Source organism: Chelon labrosus, assembly GCF_963514085.1.
Source record: "Chelon labrosus genome assembly, chromosome: 16".
Lineage (NCBI taxonomy): Eukaryota > Metazoa > Chordata > Actinopteri > Mugiliformes > Mugilidae > Chelon > Chelon labrosus.
The window spans coordinates 9,928,845-9,953,784 of record NC_140349.1 but is presented as its reverse complement, the minus strand read 5'-3'; the positions used below and the strand labels follow the sequence as shown (position 1 = coordinate 9,953,784).

The 24,940-nt window shown below is 42.0% G+C and overlaps 3 protein-coding genes across 4 annotated transcripts in view; all 3 read left to right on the top strand.

Annotated features, from left to right (window-relative positions):
- The first annotated feature begins 5,675 nt into the window (after positions 1-5,675).
- LOC311501899 (protein S100-A1-like) lies at positions 5,676-10,587 on the top strand. Its single transcript, XM_084563954.1, has 6 exons — positions 5,676-5,795; positions 5,983-6,019; positions 6,143-6,307; positions 6,543-9,017; positions 10,072-10,230; positions 10,340-10,587. Exons 5-6 carry the CDS (start codon positions 10,093-10,095, stop codon positions 10,499-10,501), a joined length of 300 nt encoding a protein of 99 aa, XP_084420080.1. The 5' UTR covers positions 5,676-5,795; positions 5,983-6,019; positions 6,143-6,307; positions 6,543-9,017; positions 10,072-10,092; the 3' UTR covers positions 10,502-10,587.
- Positions 10,588-14,706: 4,119 nt separating this feature from the next.
- LOC311501177 (ictacalcin-like) lies at positions 14,707-16,786 on the top strand. Its single transcript, XM_084562866.1, has 3 exons — positions 14,707-14,787; positions 16,104-16,249; positions 16,499-16,786. The coding sequence occupies exons 2-3, from the start codon at positions 16,112-16,114 to the stop codon at positions 16,640-16,642; spliced, it is 282 nt and encodes a 93-aa protein (XP_084418992.1). The 5' UTR covers positions 14,707-14,787; positions 16,104-16,111; the 3' UTR covers positions 16,643-16,786.
- Positions 16,787-18,650: 1,864 nt separating this feature from the next.
- The window catches only part of snx27a (sorting nexin 27a), a 46,379-nt gene continuing 40,089 nt past the window's right edge, over positions 18,651-24,940 (top strand). For both annotated transcript variants that reach the window (XM_084563567.1, XM_084563568.1), the window contains exons 1-7: positions 18,651-19,130; positions 22,124-22,349; positions 22,534-22,726; positions 23,041-23,105; positions 24,059-24,163; positions 24,256-24,334; positions 24,586-24,749. In XM_084563567.1, the coding sequence (XP_084419693.1) occupies positions 18,820-19,130; positions 22,124-22,349; positions 22,534-22,726; positions 23,041-23,105; positions 24,059-24,163; positions 24,256-24,334; positions 24,586-24,749 (1,143 nt within the window). In that variant the 5' untranslated portion in view covers positions 18,651-18,819. The remainder of the gene's footprint in view (positions 19,131-22,123; positions 22,350-22,533; positions 22,727-23,040; positions 23,106-24,058; positions 24,164-24,255; positions 24,335-24,585; positions 24,750-24,940) is intronic.

Sequence of the window (24,940 nt, the reverse complement as noted above, 5' to 3'; positions counted from 1 at the left end):
CCAAAGGGTCACCTGTGACACCAGTGAGAGGAACAAAGTGTCTCACAATGGGCTTCTTGTGGAGAGCAGTTGTAGACATCCTAAAATCCTCACTAATAACAGAAATGTCTGCTCCGGTGTCAACAAAAGCATGTACCACAGTGTCCTCAATGATAACTGACACATATCTTTTTGACATATCAATTTCAGTTAAACTGTCTCAAGTAGAGTCAATAGGTGGCACATTACTGTCCTTATGGGCCTGGATAGAGTCAGTAGCTGACAATTGACCTTTGGCTAAGCCCCGCCCCCCTTAGTTACTGTTGCTACGTCCGACATTCTCTTCTGGGCTGTGGTTTTCTGGTTATCTATAAGGCTCTGGTATCAACATGGCTTATGCTGTGACAGCTCTTCCTGCTGAACTTTTGTCAAACTTTTATAAAGCAGCAAATAAAGTGTCCGATAGAAGTAGGCAAAAGGGGGCTGCAATATGCGTTCGAAGGCTATATTCAGGACATACAAGTGAAACGCAACGAACAACAAGGCATCCAAATAGAGGCAAAAGCATACCGGTCACAGTCAAAAAATGAACCACCGCATATCCTATTAATCGAGACGGAGGCTGGGACTGACAATATCAAGGAGCAACACTGTTCATGCAAAGCTGGGTACGTCTCTATTCACTTCTATAATCGTTATTACGAAGCAAACGGACTAACGTTACGCACGTATAACGTTGTATTTCTTCAGCGTGTGCTAGCGTATCAACAACTATGCAACTTAAGCTGTAACGGTGATGTTTTGGTTAGCTCCACAGGGTTTTGCGCGCACATCATTGGGCTTATCCATACCCTGGATGCTGGATATATACCGACAGTATAGCCTGCCGAGACCGAAAATATGAGACGCCTGCGTTAACGTCAATGGAGCGCTGTGGAAAAAGTGTCGGACCCCTGTGGGAGCTCTCTTGGCTGTGATTGGTCAATCTACATTCTAGGGCGGGGCTTAGCCAAAGGTCAATTGGCCCTCATTGTCAACTACTTGTAGTTTACCTTGTTGGTGTGAGAAGGAGAATGGAACCGTACATGTCCAGGACTTGGAGAGCGATGAGAGAGATGTCTGTCCTCATGGCGTTCAGGAGAGCGGCCACGCCTTGTGTAGTCTCTGGGTGATGGGCTGTAACCACGTGCATGTCGCTCAGACGATCCAGAACGAGTGTGGGAATCCCGTCTGTCATACCGGTCCCTTTCATGCTTTGGAGGTCTGTAGGAAGTATCACGAGCTGAGTATCGATCATAGGAAGAGTCTCTATAGTTGTTCCTGTCTGAGGAGTAGTAGCGCTCGTGGCCTCGTCCACGATCAGGAGTGGGACTCCGCTGATGAGATCTGTAGTCCGATGAACCATGTCTTGTGTCTTGTCACTGGCGTTGCTCCTCTAGCTGTAACTGCTCAACTCTTTCTGAAAGTGTCTCCAGTGTCCTCTGCATTTTCCGGAGATCATCTGAGGTGGCAGAATGGACACCGTGAGAAGTTGAAGATGCAGGAAAGTGGGTGGGTGCCAAGGGAGGGACAACAGATGCGACAGGTGCTTGAGAAAAACACTGCAGAGTATTTGGAGATGAAAACACCCTGCTAGCTTGATGAGCGTTCTCAATCTGTTGTGCAAACCGAAGAGCAGATTCCAGTGTTGTCACACCATGTTCATGACAACGCAGCTGAAGATATGGTTCAATCCCAGCAATGAAGCGTCGAAATTTCTCTCCATCTTTAGCATTTTGTCCATATGTGGGAAAAGCTTCCTCTACCAGTCGGCTAACTTCAGCAGCAAAAACTGGAAGAGCCTCACCAGGCAGGCGAATGCGTGCATTAACATAACTTTGAAAAGTAGACAGGTATGCAGTCTGTCCAAAAACAGTCTTCAGTTTTTCTTTTGCTGCGGCATAGTCAGATTTTGTTGCTTCAGATAGGCTATCCCAGTAACTAAAAGCAGCACCACCAAGGCGTGTGGGCAGCAGTTTAGCCAAACTGTCTTCATCATAACTTGGTGTAGCTTCTACAGCCACTTCAAAACGTCTGCACCATCTTGAAAAGTCCTCTTTCCCATCTCCCACGAAAACATGAGGAAAGTCTCTAACACCATACTGTGGCACAGCATGCAGAGAGTTAGGATGAAAGGGTAGTTCGTTCCAACCTGTACTTTGACTGGCCATGGTCACTGACAGTGACCGCTGTGTCTTATCTTAAAGATGAAACGTCCGACAGAGTCCGTTTTATTCCTCCCGTACACCGACCGAGTCACTAGCTTAACGTTAGCTTGTAGCAGGAGCAGTCATGAAGAGAAGGGAAAAAACACCGCGCCGTCGTTTCACAGGCCGTTACTTCGTTAATCCCCGGCAAAACTTTGCAAAAATCGGCAGTCCACAAACCCGCTGCCACCAGTGGAAAAGAATACAAATACTTAAATGAATGAATTAAATTATACCAATTCTCTAACTTTAAATTTTAAAATAAATCTCATTTTACAATAGCATCTCTATTGGGTTGAGGTCTGGGCTCTGACTTGGCCACTCCAAAAGGCGGATTTTGTTTTTTTGAAGCCATTCTGTTGTGGACTTGCTCCGGTGTTTTGGGTCGTTGTCCTGTTGCATCACCCACCTTCTACACAGTTTCAGCTGACGTGCAGATTTTCTTACATTATCCTGAAGAATTGTTTGATATATTTGGGAATTCATCTTCCCCTCAATGATTACGAGCTGGCCAGGCCCTGATGCAGCAAAGCAGGCCCAAATCATGATGTTTCCTCCACCATACTTTACAGTTGGGATGATGTTTTCATGATGATATGCCGTGCCCTTTCTACGCCAGATGTAGTGCTGTGTGTTTTTTCCAAATAGGTCAATCTTAGTTTCATCAGGCCACAAACACTGTGGAGTGTCAATGTGCTCTTTTGCAAACTTCAGGCGTGTAGCAATGTTCTTTTTAGTAAGCAGGGGCTTCCTTCGTGGTGTCCTGCCGTGGATACCCTACTTGTTCAGTGTTTTACGTATTGTAGACTCATGAACAGAGATGTTAGCAAGTTTCAATGACGCCTTCAAATCTTTGGCTGTCATTCGGGGTTGTTTCTTTACCTCACTGATGAGTCTTCGTTGTGCTCTCGGTGTCATTTTGACTGGGCACTCACTTCTTGGTAGAGTAGCAACAGTCCCAAAGTGTCTCCATTTGTAGATTGTTTGCCTAACTGTAGACTGGTGAATTTCTAATGTCTTTAAAATAACTTTGTAACCCTTGCCAGCTTTATGTAAATCAATAATTCTTGATCGTAGATCCTCTGAAAGCTCTTTTTGGCGAGGCATGGCTCACATAAGCGTGTTCTTCTTGTGCAGACCAAACTCCAAAAGTTTGAGGGGTTTTTGTCAGTCAAAGTAGCTGTAGTCCACACCTCCAAACTTATTATCTTAACGAGACTCCGGGTGTGCTAAAACCTGACTCCAATTTAGTTTTTTGAGGTCATTAACTCAAGGGTTCACATACTTTTTCCACAAGCACTATGAGTTTTTTTTGGTTGTTCTCAATAAAGACATGAAAGATCAAAAAAAAAAAAAAGTTGTGTAATTATTTGAGACACATTATGTTCGTCAATACCCTTGACTTAGATGAAGATCAGATCATATTTTATGACAAATTTATTCAGAAAACCATGAAATTCCAAAAGGTTCACATACTTTTTCTTGCCACCGTATATCATAATTCAAGGAAGTTGTTTTGTTGCTGTTGCTCTCATAAAGTGACAGTTGCAAGGTGACAGAGTCAAATACAAACAAAATAAAAAGTAATGTAAAAAATACAATTAAAAATGAAAATAAGATGTAAGATGGATCCAAACCAAATATTTCACAAGTAGTCACAATTTGACAGAGGTAAAATGGTTGCAAATAAATTATAAAAGAGTCTGTTGAGTGTGTTAAGAGTGACCAACACTCAGTGGGAGGAGTAATAAAGGGTGTTATAAGGGTAGCATGGCTCCTTTAAGGGGTGGTACTATAGTGCGCATGTGCAACCATGAAGAGTGTGTGGGTGGTAGAGCGAGAATGAGCGAGTGTAACGGTGAAGAGTTAACAGTGAGACTGGTTAGCAATAGATGAACAGTGCATGTTACAGTGTTGCTTAATAAAGGCTGTCACTTCTTCAAAGACAGAAGGGAGCTTCCGTGTATTGCTTGCCACTGCTGAAGATGAAGTAAGGGGGGTTAGCCCCGAAGTTAGCATCAACTTCTGCCCTGGAGGAAACTCTCCCCTGTGCTTCCCGACTACGGTCTGGGAGCCGAACAGGAACGGCTAACAAGGGGTTCTGGCGTTATGTGGTACATTTTGGTTAGCCTGGCTCCGCCTGCCTACGTACTTCCGCTCATTTGCATTCCCTACAGTACATTTTGGTAGGATGGCCGGTGTGTTGTGTAGTGGGTGGGAGGAGTTGTCCAGGAGGGTCTTCACTCTTGCCAACATCCTCCTCTCTGACACTGTGTTCAAAGACTCCAGCTCCACCCCTACAACATCACTAAACAGTTAAAGTTGAACAAAATGTCCAAGGTGGCTGTAGAAGAATGCATTTTATCCAAGTACTGCGCTGTCCATTACCAAGACACAGAATATCACTGGGATCACTTTTGAGGGCCACAGATCCATATCCAGTTCTTTTACTTGAGCAGAAGTTCTTCTAGAGTCCTACACACATAATGGCTCCAATCAGGGATCACTATTGTTGTTGACTCTGAGGCTGTGGAGTTGGTTTGACTCACATAACTTGATAGATGGTAACAGTGCAACTGAAACAAAGCTCCAAATTCAGCTTTCTGCAGAAACCCTGTTGTGAGTTCACACTGGAAACGCCATCGCAGGCGTTCGTAGGTGAAATTGATTCTTCATTCATCTTCTGTAACCGCTTGTTCCTGTTAAGGGTCGCGGGGTCTGCTGGAGCCTATCCCAGCTGTCATCGGGCGAGAGGCGGGGCACACCCTGGACAGGTCTCCAGTCTATCGCAGGGCTAACAGACAACCATTCACACTCACATGCACACCTACGGCAAATTTAGAATCACCAGTTAACCTAACCAGCATGTCTTTGGACGGTGGGAGAAAGCCGGAGTACCCGGAGGGAACCCACGCAGACACAGGGAGAACATGCAAACTCCACACAGAAAGTATGTGTGTGTGTGTTTATTCATGATTAGGTTGAGATCCTTTGTGCAAGGCTTTGATGGCAGTTGGGACAGCATCGACATTTCTGCAGGAATACGTGGCAATGAGCAGCGGGCCTTGTACTCTGAGCAACCTCGGGTGCAATGCAAACATTCTGTACATGCATGGGGTTGTTTTCTTTAGTCATAGCATTTTTCACAACACCATCAAACAAGTGTGTTCACTAACAGCCCCACCTATTGTAACCTAACCGACTCCATTCCATGCGCCACTCCCAAAAACTACCAGTATCAAGTATCAAAATGCTTCTTCGGCGTGTCTAATAAATGATATTAGATCATCTGCAAACAAATCCAGTGTAAACGGCTGCGTAACTGCACCAGCAAACTGGCACAAGGGGTTTCTTTGAATACAGTTGCTTCTTGTTGTAGACGCTATTAAATGACTACTGTCTCAGTGTTTGCAAGCTTTAGTCTTACTTAAATCTTGCTGCACAGGATCCCTTCAGCGCGCTTCAAAGGGTGTGTGCGGTAGTGTCAGAGAGCCGCCCACCTTCTCTCGTATTTAAACCCACACCCACAGTGTCTGATCCTCACTGCGTGGAATCCCTTTTTGAATACAGGTAGGAACACAATCTGCTTAAAGGCATGTAGCCATTACTTTATTTTTTTGTAAAGTTTATGCTTTCTTGCAGTAAAATTGCTTTAAGATTTGATATGATGTCCTATATTTAAAGATGAATTGTTGATTGTGTGTCAGACTGCTGCCGTCATGCTTTTGATGAATGCACTTCATGTCTTATGACTCAGGTACTTCCTCCAGTGAGACTGCCCTACCCTCTGACAGGTATGTAAAAATGTAAAGCCAAAAATCTCGATCCAATTCTGCATTCTTGCTTGTCTCATTACCGTTCAAATAATGACATGATTATCATTCTGATTGTTATTTGTGGTATTATTCTGCGTCTAGATCCTCTACTCTGTGAAAATGGCTGGCAGTGATGACCTATCTCCTCTGGAAATGTCAGTGGCTCTCATGTTCGGTATCTACATGCAACATAAAGGGAGCGATGAGACACTGTCCAAACAAGAGTTTGGAGCACTGATTAAGAAGGAACTGCCTGCATTTAGTCAGGTAATGAAAATCATTGCACTGAACACATGAATAACTCGATTGTAAGTCACTATCACGTAGCTTGAAGCAAATTAAAGTGTTAAAGAAGTGCATTAATAAAATGTCCTTATAACTCTGTACAACTAAATCCTAGCAATTAAATGTCTGTGTACTTCTTGACAAAGCGAAATAGGAAAAGGTAGTGTTAGAAATTTAAGGAAACCCAAGTACTTATGTCTGTTCTCCATCCACGCAGGGCAGTGATCCAGACTTGGTCTTCAAAAGCGTGGACATGAACCAGGATGGGAGTGTGGAATTCAAGGAGTTCGCTTTGCTGGTTGCTACCTATGCCACCGCAAACTATGAGATCCTTCAAGATCTCTTGAAATCTGCAGAACAGAAGCAAAAGAAATAGTCTGTCATGAATCTGTACAAACATATGGTCTGACCTATGTGGTTTTACAACACAGGAATAAAAGGGTTTTTGTTGCAACCTTATTTGTGTATGATTATTTTATTATTTTAATACTAACTATATTTGGTCAAGTTGGTGACTTAAGCGTGATCTAAATACAGGACTACGTACATGTCAAGGAATTGCAGCATGTTCAGTACAAAATGTAACTCGATCAGGCGTGTAGAATTATATGCGAATGTTCGCTTGTGAATGTGTACAGTGACACCTAGCAATAGGACGGGTGACGCTGCCTGCAAATGCACTTTTGAATGGAACAAACGGTGCACTATTGTTACATAAATTTGACTGCAGTCGTAAAGGCGTGCCGGTGATCAGAGGTCGGATAATGAGCTCCACTGCAAACTATCTGGATTAGAGAAGAGGAATTTTGACTCGTTAAAACACATTTAAATAACATCTAAAACCTTATGTGCTCAAATGGCATACCTTATAGAAAATGTCTTGCTGACTTGCCAATATGCCACTCTTTTACAGTGATGAGAGGTAAGTACATTTGCTCAAATACTGACGTATACTGTATTTTTGTTTGTCATTTAAGAATTAAGATACTTGTTCTCTCCACCTTCTCTTCAAATGTTAACCACCTTATTTTTTCCACTAACCAGCCTTTTCAGGTTTCGTCTTTAATAACTTTTCAAACTAAAACTAAAACTGTTAAAATTAGCTCTGTGTGGATCAGCTAAAACATTGAAATGAAACACTGCAGGGGCCAGTTCTTCACACAGAAACTAGTTTCCCTTTTACTTCGAGTGCATTTGCTTTGCCCAAGTAAAGGGATACGCCCTCCATCACTGACAAGATCCACATTTTACAAATACATTACAGATCTATTTTAATCACGAGGGGCAGGAGAATATGACTCATTTTAAAAAAAAAAGGTAAAACACGCCTCCTTAATAAAAAAAAATAAATAGGTACATTTCTTATTCAAATGTTCTTGTAATAATGGATTATAATTAGCCCCTGTAAGTGTGTCTGTAATATCGTGTTCCTACCACAAGGGGGCACTCAATTCACTATTAAAGTGCACTGTATGGGATGATAAAATAAAGTAATGCATGTATCTGTGAGAGGATATCAGCCCCTATAGAAAGGGACACTATGCAATTTAGGAAATAATAGAATATATATATATGTATAAGGTTTAAATCTAATGATTTGCTCTGTCATTGCAGCATGATAAACAGCCTCAGGACAAGACAATTTATCTTCTACTGTGTTGCAAAAATGCTACTGATTGGCTTTGTTGCTGATTACCCTGTGCCTCATTCATCAATGGGTAGTAATCCTGCTGTCTGTTGTCTGTGTCTGTGAGTTTGCAAATCATCCAACATTCAGCATGTCTGTGAAGTTTCTCAGTCACCGCGGGCACTGGTAATCAAATCCGGTTTACCAAAAGAAACAAGTTGCCCAGGGGGACAATTTCTCGTGGAGCTCCAAGCCTGCAGGGACCCTAAAAGCACCAGTGAAGTGACTATCACAGACTGAGGCCTTGAAAGAGGAATTCTGCGTCTTTTCGTTCATCTTTTAATATATGTAACGCACCTTTACATTTATTTATTTGTTTTCTAATAATCAGCACACAGAACACCTGGGGCAATGTAGTAGCCTCATACTTGTTTCAGTGTCACCGTTATTGCCTGAAATAGGGTATTTACGGCAAACAGGGGGTATTTTAAGAGTGTAAAAGAAAGGAAAATGAAAAGAAAAATAACTTATCCTACCTACATGTTTATAGTATACCTATATGCCTGTATATTTATTCCTATTCCCATTTCTTGTAGATTTGTACATATGCAAATCTTGTAATCTCTGTTTATGCTATTGTATTTTATTATTATAATTTATCTGCAACTGAGCTACTGTGACCCAGCAGCCCCCCTTGTGGATCAATAAAGTCTAATCTAAAAATTTTCTGTCGATGAACTACTCGAATAACTAGTCATTTTAGCTTGACTGGTTTCTGGCAGCCAGGGAAAATAATGAAACTGCGCGTTTTCTTCTTAACTGAAAGAAGAAATCTACTCCCAACTACTAAACCATAAAGTTTATTGTGTTACCAACAACAGCCTGTGTAACCGCCCATCCACACTCGACAGAGTCCAGCAGTCGGTATCACAGCCTGACTCACTGCACACAGCCACAGCAGACCTGGGCGGCGCCACACTATAAAACCCACCGCTGCGCTCGTTCCAAACTTCTGAACATTTCCACCGCTTCTCTCCTCTCCCGGCCACGTCCCAGCCCTTCGAGGTAAGAACTAACGGTACCGCTCTGATCTCACAGATGTGGCTTTGTCGGGGTTTTCTTCTGCTCTGTAACGCCTGCAGGTACAGCTAGTTGGAGGTGTCAGGAATGTTGCGGCTCTTGTATTTTTTATTTGCTGCTAATGAAACTGGGTCTCATGGACATTTGAACCGCGCCTCCTTTACGCACAACGCCCTCAACAATTGTGCGTAAAGGATGCAGTTCCTCTACTTTTAGGTAGTCTGATACTCTTAATCAACTCATTTCCATAGGTCCAATATCTTTTATCTTATTTATTTTTTTATTTTTTCCTAACTTTAACAAGGTTTTCTCACATTTTACTCTGCTTATATTCCTATACTGTCCACCCATACAGCCCTAGGGTGTGGTAGGCCTGTGGGCTTGTATGCACATGTGCTCCACTGCTGCAGTATCCTCTCTCTCATTACTTGCCTTGATTTCCACCATACTGGGCCTCTTCAACTTTTCCATCCCCTCTAACACAAATAACATGACCTCAGATTTCCCTCCCACTTCTCCTTTTTTTCTAACTGTGCAGCTACAGGATGACTGCTTACAGTGGTGATTCTTTTCAACCATAAAGTGACAATTAGAGCTATCTTTCCCAACAGCTTAATAGCATACCTTTACTCCCTCCTCATGAGCATTACTCATAAAGGGGAAGGGCACTGGAGAGAGAGCAAAAGCATTCCTTCTCCTTCATTGTTCTGCATCTCTTTAACCTAGTTGGAACAATCCTCTTTTGTGGGATAGTAATTTATTTTATTTTATTTTTTTTAACCAAAAGCATGACGTACTTACTCTGAAATGCAGGCGAACAGTTGTGCCAACCCTCTGACTTAACATCTCGATTCTCATTGCAACAGGCAACATATTGTTGAGTCAAACCAACACACAGGAGGCCTCATCCCATAACCCATAAAGTTAACATGTTCATCTTCTCCAAGGCTTTGTAATAATACGTCCAAATGAAGGTAAATTGTATGTCATCAGTGACCATATTCAACATGTTCTCGTGTGTCTGCACGTTGTTTTTCAGTCCAAACACATTCCAGCAACCATGCCTTCAGAACTGGAAAACGCAATGGAGTCGCTCATCACGGTGTTCCACCGTTACGCCTCAAAGGACGGCAAGGGCACGCTCAACCGGCGAGAGCTCAGGGAGCTGATGGAGAACGAGCTGTCTAACTTCCTTAAGGTGAGAAGAGCGTGTGACGTGAACAACACACAATTTAAGCGCAGTTATTTGTTGTTGTGTCATTTCTCGTGCGCTTACGCTTGCCCTTGCGTCCCTTCTTTAAACGCAGTCTCAGAAGGACCCTGCTGCTGTAGACAAGATCATGAAGGACCTCGACGCCAACGGCGACGGCCAGGTGGACTTTGAGGAGTTTGTTTCTCTGGTTGTTGGACTTTCCATTGCCTGTGAGCAGTGCTATCAGATGCACATGAAGAAGCAGGGGAAGAAGTAAAACCAAAGAAGAAGAAGAGTAAAGACCAAAAGGAATTTAAATTTTTGTAAAACTTGTTTTGTCCATTATTAAACATTTCAAACCTCTCCTGCTCCATGTGTGGATGTGTAAGCTTGACACGTTTGCTTGTCACTCGTAGTACATTTTGCACAGACCTCTGCCTTTCTAAGTTTTTATAGATGATTATATGTAAAATATGTTAAACAGAACATTGCTGGTCTTGCTCCTTTAGCAGCCGTACCAGTGACATTACGTGTAATTATGCAATTCCTGCCTTTTATGCTGTGTGTGAAAGGGCAGATGAGCCTCTCCCTTTCAGTCTGATAAAGACCTGCTTATCATTGCCCTGAGGAATCTGCAGAATGTCCCAGACGTGAACACACCTCTCTGTGAGGAGTAATCACAGAGCTGATGTTGCAACTGTTAGCATTCGTGGACAGATAAATTAGGGTGATAGGCTCTTGGGCAAAAGAATAAAGTTGGTCTCATTCATCTCATCTTTTGATTTCATTACGCAAGATCTCAGCACAGTGTAGAAATGTGGAAAGTCTGAGTCATAAGGCGCAGATTTGGGTTTTTTTTTCACCCCTGCAAAATTCTTTTCAGTGTGTTTCATGTCTGGCGAACTGCCTGTTACCCACTGGCTGGTCAGATTCTCTCTGAACAGGAAAAAATGTTAGCCTTAATGTCAAGCCTATCAGGCAAACACTTAATAATCACAAATGTGAGGCATGTGATTCCACTGTTCTGCCTGAGTCTGCAAGGCTAAACGCAGGGGGAAGGCGTCTAGAGCTCTTGAGCTTTGTGCACACACCTACTTGGGCAGGGCTTAGCTGTTTGGTCTGTCAATGTTCATGGTTACAGGGCAAACACTTAAGTTGCTAGGTTACGATGCTCCGACTGTGTGAGTGTGTGTGTGTGAGTAGCTAGAGTTTGTAATCGCCCCTCAGTTTACACAACCACCACCACACCCATGTGACCCACAGCTGAGTTCACTGTCAGGAATTCCAACATTGCTCACTGTTTTATCAATGTTTCTTTTGTGTGGTTGCCATTTTTTATTTTTTTATTTTTCGATCACTGCATACATGGATGTCTGTGCCGAGTTCGGGGGAAAAAAAAGAATAAAAACGATCCCGATTTGTCAAGACAAATAACAAGACTCTCCACGAATGAAGTAAGAGGCAAGACAGGTCAGGTCTTGTCCCTGTTGTAAAGACACTCACTAAACCAGAGACGACGACCTTTGTCACAGCTCACACTCACACAGTTTTACTACCGCTCCAGTCATTCCTCGCGCAGGCGTGTATTTGTGCGAGCTCAGAGATTTGCAAACATTGGACACCACACCTGCACTGGACACACAGGCAGAAAAGCCTCTCTCAGTGGAACTGTCTTAAACAATAACACCAACGCTCTGAACAGGGCGGCCCTTCCTACATCCGGTTTGAAACTGCTGCCATGAGAAAAAGACGTCGGGCTATTGTGATCCTGACTTTGGAACTGATTAAGGAACATTAAAAACGTTGGTAATGAAGTAAAAGCATTTATAGTTAAACTTCTGTAATGTAGGTGTTTTCATTTTCCACAATTAAATCCTTACAAATGACACATGTATTGACAGGCATGAGGAGGGTGATTTTTTTTTTTCACATATTTTTATAGTCAGAGTTAAACTAGTACACACCGATCAGGCATAACATTAAGACCACCTTCCTAATATTGTGTAGGTCTCCCTTGTGCCTCCAAAACTGTTGTGACTCATCAGAGAATGGACATGGGCCTTCTGAGGGTGTCCTCTGGTAACCTATGGGTTGAGGGGAGGGGCCTCTCTGGATCGTCCCACAGGTACTTGATCAGTTTGGGATCTAGTGAATTTGGAGGCCAGGTCAACACCTTGTGCTGTTCTTCATGTTTTTTTGAGTTGTTCCTAAAGTGTGTGTGTGCCTGTGTCATTGCTCTGGGGTGGGGGTGCCTGGTCTGGTCCAGGTGGGTGCTACATGTCTAAGTAACAGCCACACGAATGAATGCCAGGTCTAAAAGTTTCAGAGCAGAACATTGACGTGTCAGAAGATGGTCAATGTTGTTCACTTCTCCTGTCAGTGGTTTTAATGTTGTGGCTGATCGGTGTATTAGTTGACCCAGTTGAGTGATCTGTCAAAAACAAATTTGCGACTGTTTTATATATATATATTATATGGGATTTACTTGTTCATTTATCACTTGTAATTGCAGAAGCAGCTGTACCGTACAATTTCCAACACCATTCTCTTGATGAGCATCGATACGCAGTCATTGTCTCATTGTCTCATGTCTTTGTGTTATACTCTACGTGTAATTGAACATTTCTAATTTTCTAATTAACAGAATTAATTCAAAATCAATCGTTGTTTTTTTTTTTTGCATTTGGTTTCACTGCTTCAAATGGTATGAGGACAGTGACTCATATTTTCAATGCAGGATTCTTACGCGGGGGAGTATTTTCACAGTGTGGTGTTCACTTAAGTACAGGACATGAATACTGCTTCCACCACGGCCTTTAGGCACAGGCCTCATTTCCTGTTATTCCTCTCTACTGTATCCCTATAATAAACACGGAGGGCTATGAGGCTCACGGCTTGAGTAAAATCCTTTTACTCAAGGCTGCATTCAAAATGTTTTCAGTGTGCCTGGCCACTAGATGGGGTGAGAGTATAACTGCAGTCATAATGTGGAACAACAACAGTGTTTGGTATGTTACCATGTTAAAATCCACTCCAGCTGCACTGCAAATGATTTCACATGAACCACAGCTGGATATAATAGAGAATGTGGTTGCCGTGGATACTGGCTTCCTAATTCAGTAGATATGAGTGAGTCAAGTTGAGGAGGAGAGACGGAAAAAAGTCTGAGCAACGATTTCCAAGACGTGAAAAAGGGACAACACGATGTCAGTGTCGATGATAGTGACTTCTAACTTGTGATCTGTACTTAGCTGGACTTTAAAATTGCAAATTAGAGGCGAAAACAATTTTAAACTGACCACAGATCTATCTAATTGAAAGTTGTACAACGGACCACACACGCAGACGCAGACAAAACGTGCAAACAAACGTGCCACAGTACAGATTTTTCTCTTTTTTCCTCCTTTTTCTCTCTTTTTTTTTTTTTAGCTTTGCAGCATATCTTGTGCATCAGGGACATGACTGTGAGTCACGGCACAAAACACAACAATCAACGCTCAGTGAGTCACTCTGCCCAGTGCTTTCACTCTGGGATCATGTGCATCTAAAACAATTAAATAAAAATAGAAGAAAAAAAAAATATGTCAGTTACATAAACAACAAACCAGAAATTACAACGTGCAATTAAAGTGTCCTGTGATAAATCTGCATTCGATTTGAAATCTTACTTAACTGTTCATGTCTGCGGTCTAGTATTTTTCCAGCAAATATGTTTTCCGAGGGGGACATTGTGTTACAGTTAGTGATTTACGATTTATTTGTTTCAGAGGGGCTTAACAGGATGGCACAGAGCGAACTCAGAATTATAATTCAATATGCATGTGCGGCTCTTTGGGGGAGAAATGGCTCAGAAGCTCTCCGAACAGTTTGAGCTTTTGTCTCGAGACCCTGTCATCATTTTGTTTTTTTGCAAGGCAACACAAATTGTTAATGTTCTTTACAAGGATTAACAAACTGTGACTTCTAAATGGAGCAGCTGACTACGTCGTCCTAACAAAAAGTTATTCAGTTCGCGTAAAAGCAGTTGCCCTCTCTTCATCCACTCGCAAAACAAGAGTCTTAAAGAGAGTTGCCAATGACCACAATTCATGATGTCTCTCCAAAATAAATGCATAAATTAAACTTTAAAGGAAAAAGAAATAAAATGGTAATCTAACAGTGAATGCTAAATCCCAAGTACCTTGACTGTTGCATGAGTAAATTTACTTTAATTATGCTGTGGCTGTGACAAGCCACTATAGAGACAATAGTACACACCTTATATGATATAATACGCCTCGCATTTTTGGGATGAATGGATTTTTTTGAATACAAACATGCACTATAAAAAGTGCACAAATCCACTGTTTTCCAAAGAATAAGTCTGAAGATAAAAAAAAAAGGAACAAGACAAGGGCGGGAGAGGAAGGAGGGAAGGAGGAGTGGCTGGAGATGAAAGGAACGTTACAGAGGGAGGGATACAGGGTGTGGTGAGGTATAAAGCATCCTTTTCACCCATTTCTCCTTCACTGCAGCTCCTCTAAGACAGACTTCAACTCTCCGATCTCCTCGAATCTCGAACCGGTGAGTAGTAAATCTCAATAATAGTGTTTGTTTGATTTTTTTGTCGTTTACTGGATAAAAAATGCAACCTTTCCAGTGTGGATTTTTCTTCTTTCGATGCAGCAATGTTTGTGTCACTGAAGTGAGTTTGATTTCAGTGCAAGTTAAAACATTAGCACGTGAATGTTCATAAACTGCAATGTTTAAATTCGATTTTGTGCGTTTTGTGCGTGTTTGGAGTTAAGTATGACTTCTCTTCATTGCATGTGAAACTTGATGTTGTTGCACTTTTCGCTCCAGTGCCAGTTCCTGGGCCAACTCGAGGCTGTTATGCAATTTTATTGACTCACTGCACATTCTTAAGTTAGAACCGGCCTCTAATTCTAGCCTTTAATTAGAACCACATTGAACATCCGAACAGAGATATGGCATTGGTTTTGTTCTGTCTTCCGCCTCAATTCCCATCTGTTTACAAACTCTCTGACTCCCCACAGAGGGAGCAACACAGCGCAACCAGAACTGACTCCCTTGGGGTTTTGGAGACACTGGAAAAAAAACCACACTATTCTGACATACCGCGCTTAAAGAACAGACGTTTCTCATTTACTCCTGGGACTTGGATCAAGTCTTGGCCTGCTTCTTTACCTGGTTTAACAGAGTTACCTACAGTGATACGGTTGCTATAACAATGCCCTGTATCCTCAGCACCGATGCTGCGTTAGGGACCGGTGATAGGAGGAAATAAGAGTGGCAGAGCCCAGGTGGAAACCCTGGGTTTATTTTTATCTAGCTCCATGGAAAACCAAGAGACAACACACTGGCAAACACAGAAGCAGTGACGTCAGACAGTGTTTGCAGCCTAACATTTTCAAATTAATTCAATTAGTATGCATTCCATAATACAATATATGTGTACACGTATCTGTGTGACAGTAGAAAGTAGCCACTTATACAATAGCAGGAGAAAAAGTTGAGTGAGTCTTGGCATCCTGGTTTTACCCAACAGTGTCTGCATTCCTCTCAAGTCATTATGCCCGTTTCCTTCCCTTCCCTTGTAACCACTCCCTGAAGCTGTGGATATAAATGATGGCCTTTGTTAAGGTCCCAAATGTGCCCACAGTGCCACATGATTCACTATAATCTGTACCAGCACATGTTAACAGACCTAGACTCTGCCTCTAGATGGAGTCATGGCAGCATTATACGAGAGCATTAACACTGTCTTCTTTTATTTGTCTGGATGTAATGCAGACAATGAATGTGGGAAAAACCACACAGACTTAAATAAACATAGCTCTATTTAACTTTTTCTCCCCCTCCCTGTTGTTTTAATCTAGCCATCATCATGTCTGATGTCCAGAAGGCTATGGCCCTCCTCATCAACTCCTTCACTAAGTACTCTGGCAAGGAGGGAGACAAGAACACCCTTAATAAGGAAGAGCTGAAAGAGCTTCTTCAGAATGAGTTTGGGGACATGCTGTGTGTAAGTGACCTTTGACCTCTCTCTAATAAAATGCATAAATACACTGGCCTACATGTTTATTGTAGCGTTTTGTATTAGGAGTGTTAAATACACTAATGTACATTATGGTTTGTGGATAATTTACATGTAATAAAGCCTATTTGTTTATGATCAGTGAACATGATGCAGAGAACTGAAGTACGGTAACATTAACCACCTGAATGTCTTGAAAGTTGTGCACCGGCGGTCTAACACTTTTCCCCATTGCAGAAAGCAAATGACAAGGCAGGCATAGACCGCATCTTCAAGGACCTGGACGCAGACAAGAGCAACAGCGTGGATTTCGGTGAGTTCGTCACCATGGTCTGCTGCCTCACTCAGATGTGCCACGAGCACTTCATCGGCAAAAAGTAAGGATCCAGGCGCCACCCTGAGGGCAGATGGAACAGCTGTGAAAGAGAAGACACGCTGAAAAGCATCAACATGAAAGAATGATGATGAAGTCACATAAAAAAAAAAAATTATTGTAATGAAATAAACTTTTTTTTCTCTCTGAAACCCTGGAATTTCTGTGCACTTTGTGTATTACAACATATAATGTGCCAGTATTGCATCGGACAGTTATGCAAGTACCGTCGTATTTGTGAGCTTAGCAAGTGCCTTAATTTTGATGACACAAGACTTTATGCCATGCAGCCGTATTAACTTCAGGAAAGGAACAATACAACTGCAGGTTATGACAGGAAGGATGTTGCTTGTATCATTGAGCTGACATAACAGAGCACATTTAACAAAGCACAATAATTAAAGTAACACTATGTGTGAAATAATATAAAACTTTCTCAATATAATACACACATCTTATCTTACAAATGATAAAGTTGAATTCATCAGCAACGTTGTACACTTTTAGGTTTTAGATTTGGCATAATAATTGCTCATGTTTGCAAACATGAGACAGACTCTGCTTATGCCAATGTTTATATTACCATTAACCGTAGTCCTGTGGCGTGCAGCAAAGTTTGAAATGCAAAGTTAATAAAGATAAGCCCAATGTAATATGTAGGTCCAAAACAGTGTCTCATCAGAGGGCCCTTTTACATCTGGAAGGTTTACACAAGACCTAACGATCTGCGTATTTTGTATATGACGGTTTGCATGTTTTACAGCAGGTGCACACAGGTTACCCGGACTGTAAATTCTGCATTGCATGTAGATGCGAATGTAAATTAATGTGGCTGTCTGAACGCATAAGTCTTGTAAAGTATATTTATAAAACTGAACACGTGTTGGAACATCAGTGCATTTTTTGTTTATTTTCGGCAATAGTATTGAATTATTTTTCTTGGCGACACTGGTACTGGTATTTCTTTAAAGTATTTTCCATCTCTGAGTTGGGCCTAATTTTAGTTTGTGTAATTAACATTCATTTTTAATCACACTACTTCAGGGGCAGCAATAAGCCTGAAAAGCAGTATTCTTCTGACATACTTAATATACACTAATGATGAGTAATCATGTGTCTTAAAGGGGAATTACTGTTTTTTTACAACTTGGACCTTATTTCTGGCATAAAATACAATCGTTTACTCACCCATATAACTTTCGTGTCATTTGTAGTCATTCGGGAGATATTTAGGTATGCTATATCCATACAGGTAAACAAGCAGACCATCGCGAGTGCGCTCTGCGCTCAGAGATGACATCATCCAGGTCAGAAGACATCATCCGGGGTCTGTAGGTCAATCTGCAGACCCTGGATGATAATACAAGGTAACTCCGGACTCAACGGGGAATAGCACACTAACAAAATATTGGTGAAATGAACGAGTTTCGCGGCAGATAAGAGGCTGCGTTTCGGTGACCCAGTCACTCCCACTATATTGATATACGCAGATCTAAATATCTCCCGAAGGACTACAAATTACACAAAAGTTATATGGGTGAGTAAACGATCGTATTTTATGCCAGAAATAAGGTCCAGGTTGTAAAAAACTGTAGTTCCCCTTTAATGGCTGCAAACCTGCAAGTTTTCATTCCAATCAAACACAGCAAGTGATTTCATACGGGCATTTTCGACCAGGACTCAGCAGCGCTCCTAATTCCTCTTCAGTTTACACTAAATAACATGATGAAATTATAAAATAATAATGCAGATTTCTATTTACATTTCATGTATGTACAGCTATAACTCTTAAAAGTCTTTATTCGTCTATTTCTCTTGCTCTTACTTTTAGTTTGTCAAAGCACTGAGTTTCATCAGAAGAGTTAAAAATCGGATTAATTAAAAAATAGTTATTGGATTACAATCAGATGAAAACTGATTTCTATATTGTGAAATTAACAAAACGAAACAGACAAAAGTATAACGTTGCCTCGAAGCATGTGAGAGTAAACAGGCCAGACTTTCGGTGACGCCTCCGGTAGGTCACGTTGTGAGGCCGTGTCTCGTGACGCTACCGAGGGGCGGGTTATTAACAACAGAGTCGGTCTGTTGAGCTAACGCTACCGAGCCACAGAGCCCGTGTGTTGTTTTGAATTTGATCGAAAGACACCGACTGGAGGGGGGCTAGTTTGTGCCAGTGGATAAGATGGCGGATGTAGGAGGCGATGAAACTCGGCCGGCTCTCCCTTCGGCATCCCGTAACGGTCCGGTCGTCGGTTCGTCGGCGGGCACCGCGGGCCAAAACGCCACTACTGTAACGTCGGGACCTCGGGTAGTGAGAATCGTCAAGTCGGAGTCCGGCTACGGTTTCAATGTTCGCGGTCAAGTCAGCGAAGGAGGACAGCTTCGGAGCATCAACGGGGAACTGTACGCTCCTCTCCAGCATGTCAGCGCCGTTTTGCCCGGAGGTGCCGCAGACCGAGCTGGGATAGCCAAGGGTGACCGGATCCTGGAGGTGTAAGTCTATCCGTTCAATAAATTCGGGGTGTTAGCAAGCGAGGCTAGCCCTTGATCCTATTCCAGGCATGTGATAACGTTAGCCGTCTTCAGGGTGCACCGCGACGTCACTTGAATGTTATGAAAACAGAAGTAGCCGTTTAACTAATTAGCTAGTTTGCTAATTCATCAGCTTGTGTGTGTTTAACACTTGGAGACGTAGCAGCACCGAGCTAGCTAGCGGGAGTTAGCTGAGTTAACTAGAAAGCTAACCAGCTTACATAAGTTGGACAACAGCCTGTGCATGTTGATTAGCTTTAGCTTGATAGCTAGCGGTGCCAGGTAGCCGCCGTGTTTGGTCTAGTCCCTGCGCAGTGACTGGCTGTGTGGGCTAAATTCAAAACTACAGACAGCCTCGTTGACATTGCGTTGTCGTATGCGCAATAGTGTTGGTACGTGATTTGACCCCGTCCCCGGACGGTGCGTGATGGCACCGCTGTCAGTCTGACTGAGCCTCATATGGTGAGAGTGTTTGGGCTCCCAGTCCAGAAGACACCGACGAGCTGCAACTGTTTACATAGGACTGCTCTTAGTGATGCTTGTTAGTGTCCTTGAGTGGGTTTGAAATAACATGGCTCGATCCTGGAGACAAGTGTTTTTTTTTTTGTTTGGTCACACTTGAGTTTGTTGTCAGTCTTTCCCTGTAGGAGGGTTTGATGCAAATAAGATTATTGTTCAAAGTGTATTCAAGCCTTTAACACACACGGTGTCAAACATACTGCCCGTGGACCAAAAGCGGCCCACTGGAGGGTCTAATCTGGGCCGCAGCATGAATTTGCAAACTGTGAAAATTACATAGAAGACAGTTTTAAATGAAGATAACTGCTATTCCTAAGTTGTCAACTGTTTTAGTAAGAAAAGTGGACAGAGCACTACACTGAGACTCATTATCTTACCAGTCCGGCCTGCTTGAGATCAAATGGAGCTGTATGTGGCCCCCGAACTAAAATGAGTTTAAACAGTGGATTTTAATATGAAACGTGTCCTCACAAGAACCTGTTACAGTTCGTAATTGTAGGTGGACTAATAATATTAGACTCCCATTGATTAAACCATGGTCCTAATCAGAGGGAAATGGTTTTATAAATAAAATTAACTAAATGTTAATAGGAGATGATTTTACAATCCCTGCAGTTAAACGTGGTGTCGTGTGAATTCGTGGCCCAGCTTCAGCTTTAGTATAGGTATTTTAGTATTTTAGCAATGAAAACATATGTTGTGTTAGTGAATCTGACCGGGTTGCACACCAGGGTACATACAGACTAAAGATAGAACGAGGAAGAGGATTCGAATAAGGAACACTGGTTTTACTTCTACTTGCTGAGCCATCAACAAGCTTTTGCCCATTCTTTCTTTTTCGCTATGTGTCTCTCTCTGGTCATATGACAGGGCCTATAACTTACCGTGTGACTGATTAACCAGTTTTTAAGATTTTGCATGAACTCGACAAGTATTTCAGGTGTCAGCATTTAAAGGTTTTTACAAACGAGGAAATGCAACCGGTCTGCTGCATTTATGGCAGTCAGCTAACGTAGTATTTCGGCTCTGAATCTGTCTCTCTACTACATTGATGTAATTTATGTAAATAATCCGAATAGTATAGTCTACTTTAATAATTGAAAACAAAGAATAATTGTGTGTTTATAAGACATGTATTTTACGATGTTATGCTAAGGCTATAAGGCTTTACCTCAATCAGAAGCTGCTGGTGGATCAGTTGCCTATTAGTCAGTGAAACTTTATCACCTTTGACCGTTCACTCTCACAATTAGCAGTTTGATTATTACTGAGGGGAAAAAGTCAGATGTTTAAATCTCTTGTATAGTGAAAATAAATAAGCCATGAAGATCCTTGTGGTTATTACTACTTCCCATAAATACTTGTATTTATAATTGCAGTTGGAGCACTACTTCTTTATTAATATAGATTAATTTCTAAATGAGCTGCTGCACTTTCTTACTGACATACTTTTCTGACAGATTCCTTTCTCTTTTGACTAACGAGGTGTGTGAAGGCCAAAAACGTATTCGATTTATTTTCACTTCCTCTCTTGCCTCCTAAACCTGATTTTGCTGTTCAGTCGAACAGCTCAGAGGAAATCTATCTTGTCTATATCAGTTCCCACGACAGACCAGCTCTCCCTTTGTCTTTCCGTTGACATTATTTTCCACTACCCTCTCATTATGTGTTTGACTTTCTATTTTGGTTCCGCCCAGATAAACAGTTATAAACAATAACACAGACATGGAATATAATGGATGTGTCTTGGTTTTTCTCTCTCCCTTTCTGCGTGTGTCCTACTGTTTCTCATAGGAAGATTAGCAGGGACACCTGATGCTTGTGCCATCTGGCCTCATCAAAGCCAAGAAGGGAGGTGTGTCACAGCACCAAAGGAAAGGGACATTAGACCCGACCTGGTTACTCAGCCCGCCCAACACTGTGTTAATCAGTGGAGGACAATGCGCTGACAGGAAACCATATTTAAAGCATAAAATCATATTTGTTTATTATTATTAATTGGTTGAGGGATCTGGATATGCATCGTTACTGAGTTCTGTTTTTTTTTTTTTTTTTTTTTTTGGCCACAGTCTGGTTTCAGGTTACCTTACATAAAACTGCTGCATTTTAAATGTGAGGGAAACAAAGAAGAGGTATCATGTCAGTATTTGATATCAGGACAGAGGTGGGTTGATGTATTGGAGGAGAAAAATAGCTGGATTAGTGTATTTTGAACTCTTTCTGACGGTGTCTGTATTTGTTCTACACTAATTTCATACCACACCAGCATGGTTAAGATCCAGCCGAGGTCTGCTCTGATCAGCGCTGAACGCTTGATATTTCCTTTCCTGTGTGTGGCGACAACTGCCACCTTGAATTATGGGTGGATTGTGTTAAAAAAAAAAAAACAATGGTAAAAGCGGAATTTGAATATCTTTTCTCTCTTTAAATTCTAGAAATGGGGTGAGCGTGGAAGGGGCAACCCACAAGCAGGTGGTGGACCTGATCCGTGCAGGGGAGAAGGAGCTGGTTCTGGCTGTGCTGTCAGTTCCACCTCAGGAGGCTGATGGATTGGAAGGAGGAGAGGACGTCCAACCCAACTACGACTACAGTGACAAGCAGGCCGTGCCCATTTCTGTTCCCACATACAAGCATGTAGAGCAGCACTCCGAGAGGTTTGTGGTGAGTGCTGATTTGACGCATTTGACAAATTACCTTCTTCCTTGAAACAAAAAAAAAGAAGAAACTGCCCCTTGTGACCTCCCTGCACACTTCTCCTACATAGAAGAAAATCCTGTGGAAATAAAAAGAAAAAGCTTTTTACTTTGCTGGTTTTTTTTGTTTGTGTTTGTTCCCACGGCCGTAGGTGTACAATGTGTATATGTCAGGCAGACAGCTGTGCTCAAAACGCTACCGGGAGTTTGCCATCTTGCACCAGAACCTGAAGAGGGAGTTTTCCAACTTCAACTTCCCAAAGCTTCCCGGTAAATGGCCCTTCTCGCTCTCTGAACAGCAGCTGGATGCTCGGCGTAGAGGCCTGGAGGAATATCTCGAGAGAGGTAGGCTGATTTGGAAAGGTCGCTAGGGTATAAGCCCACTCGTGTGTTGATTTTCAACGTCTAATATGAAATGAAAATGTATTTTTTTTCAAGTATGACAAGCTCTGTTTTTTTTTTATGTGCAGTCATCACATAGTTAGGGTGGAAAATACACCGTGTACTGGCCGTCATCAATTTTATTAAGGACACAGAAAATACTGTTAATCTGATCTGAACACTGGATACAGACAAAGTGACATTTACCTGACCTTTGTATATTTATTTGCTTTGACCTTCCCTGTTTTATGGTCGTTTCTTTCTATATTTGTCTCTAGTGTGCTCTGTGCGGGTGATCGGGGAGAGTGACATCATGCAGGAGTTTCTCTCTGAATCAGATGAGGTATGCAAACGTTGGTATTTTGGTATGAATGCCACTCGATTAAGATGCAGGTACTTCTCTGTGGGTTTTTGAATCTGTGCCAACAAAGTTTCAGCTTTGAATCTGGAAAGTTTTATTTTTCTTTTGACGTGTAAAACAGGGAATTTGCACATTGCACAACCTTACAGTTTATTTATTTTAATATGTGCTCTCAGGGATTTACTTGTCAAGTGTCTCATATCTGAAAATCCACTCAAGTGCAGAAATGCGCATTCCACTCTGGTTGCACAGCTGTGCTCCTGAGTGGTATATCTTTTGCCCATAAACAATCTTTGGCAGAGTAGTGACAGTGGTGCATTAGCTTGCAGCGATACACAAACCCGACAACAGCAATGTTAGCCCGTCATTAAAATGGAATTAGAATTAACATTAGTTAGCGACAGCTACTGTGACCTGAGGTTTTTCATTTAGACTGGCAGCAGTTATAATTAGTGCTGGCTAAAAATTCAAAGTTTTTGCCAAAGGGGTTCTCCTAACTAATGATGGCACCCGTAGAATGTGTTAATTTCACCACTTGAGGTCTAGTTTTAGAATAAGAATGATGATATTTGCTCTAAACATGAATCAACACTTGTGGCTTTTGCATTTAATTGCTTGGAGGTAGTTGGCATGAAGTTGTGAGTCTGGAAATCTGTCAGCGTTTGCTTTGCTCATGAGTAATTACAGCAGAAAAGCAAATACATTAATTCTGATTTAATCCTGTGTTTTAGGAAAAAGACGTTGGAAGATTAGGATTTCTTTTAGATAGTAGTTCTGCTTTACTCATGGCTTGTTAATAATCCTGAACTATTCAGCAGTTACTCAGAGCAAATACAGGCATGCACTCTTATACTAGCAAGTACAAACTCTTGTTAAACCACAGGAGAAAATGCAGACCTATATCTGTTCTTACGATGTTTCACTTCTCTGTACAGAACTACAATGGAGTGACAGATGTAGAACTGCGGATAGCTCTGCCAGACAAGACCACCATCTCTGTCAGAGTCCGTAAGAACAGCACCACAGACCAGGTGTACCAGGTGAGTTTATTGTCCCATTGTTTGGACGTGTCAGTCAGGGGTTGCGTTCCACTCTCATAATTCACAACTGACTCTGTATTTCTCTTGCGTAGGCGTTAGTGATGAAGGTTGGAATGGACAGTATTATGGCCAGCTACTTTGCCCTATTTGAAGTCATCAACCACTCCTTTGGTAAGAGCTGGAAAATTTCTCCAACACATTCTCTCACATGTTTAATTTTAACGCCCTCTCCGGGGTGAGTTCATCACATGACCGCTAGTTTTCTAAATAAAGACCTGTATCATCATGAGTTTTGGCTCTCGGGGGGTGAGTCTGGACAGCAAGGGCAGGTGATTTGATATAAGCTAGAGTTATTTTTTTAATGACACACCTTCTTCCTCATCCCCCCCCCCCCCCTTCCTCCTATCTGTTTTGTGTTGCAGTGCGGAAGCTGGCACCTAATGAGTTTCCCCACAAGCTTTATGTGCAGAACTACACGTCAGCAGTGCCCGGGACTTGCTTAGCGCTCCGCAAATGGTTGTTCAGCTTTCAGGAGGAGGAGTTGCTCAGAGACAACCCCCTGGCACTGCACTACTGCTTTCACCAGGTAATAACAATAATTGAATCCCACTTGTCATGGACTTCAGGGAACTCGGCACAAAAAAAAATGATATACTTCTAGGCTGAAATGAATTCTGACTGTTTCACACTAAATCTCAGAATCACCCAGTTCTCTGTCTAGCTTTTTAATATATATATTGGTTACCCAGATGTAATAATGTAATTAATAGTAGTAAA

What these genes read in the sequence shown, in the direction of transcription:
- LOC311501899 (XM_084563954.1), top strand. Translation starts at nt 10,093, where the DNA reads ATGCCTTCAGAACTGGAAAACGCAATGGAGTCGCTCATCACGGTGTTC. An exon ending in AGCTGTCTAACTTCCTTAAG is followed by an intron (nt 10,231 to 10,339) that starts GTGAGAAGAGCG and finishes CTTTAAACGCAG; the next exon opens with TCTCAGAAGGACCCTGCTGC.
- LOC311501177 (XM_084562866.1), top strand. Translation starts at nt 16,112, where the DNA reads ATGTCTGATGTCCAGAAGGCTATGGCCCTCCTCATCAACTCCTTCACT. An exon ending in AGTTTGGGGACATGCTGTGT is followed by an intron (nt 16,250 to 16,498) that starts GTAAGTGACCTT and finishes TCCCCATTGCAG; the next exon opens with AAAGCAAATGACAAGGCAGG.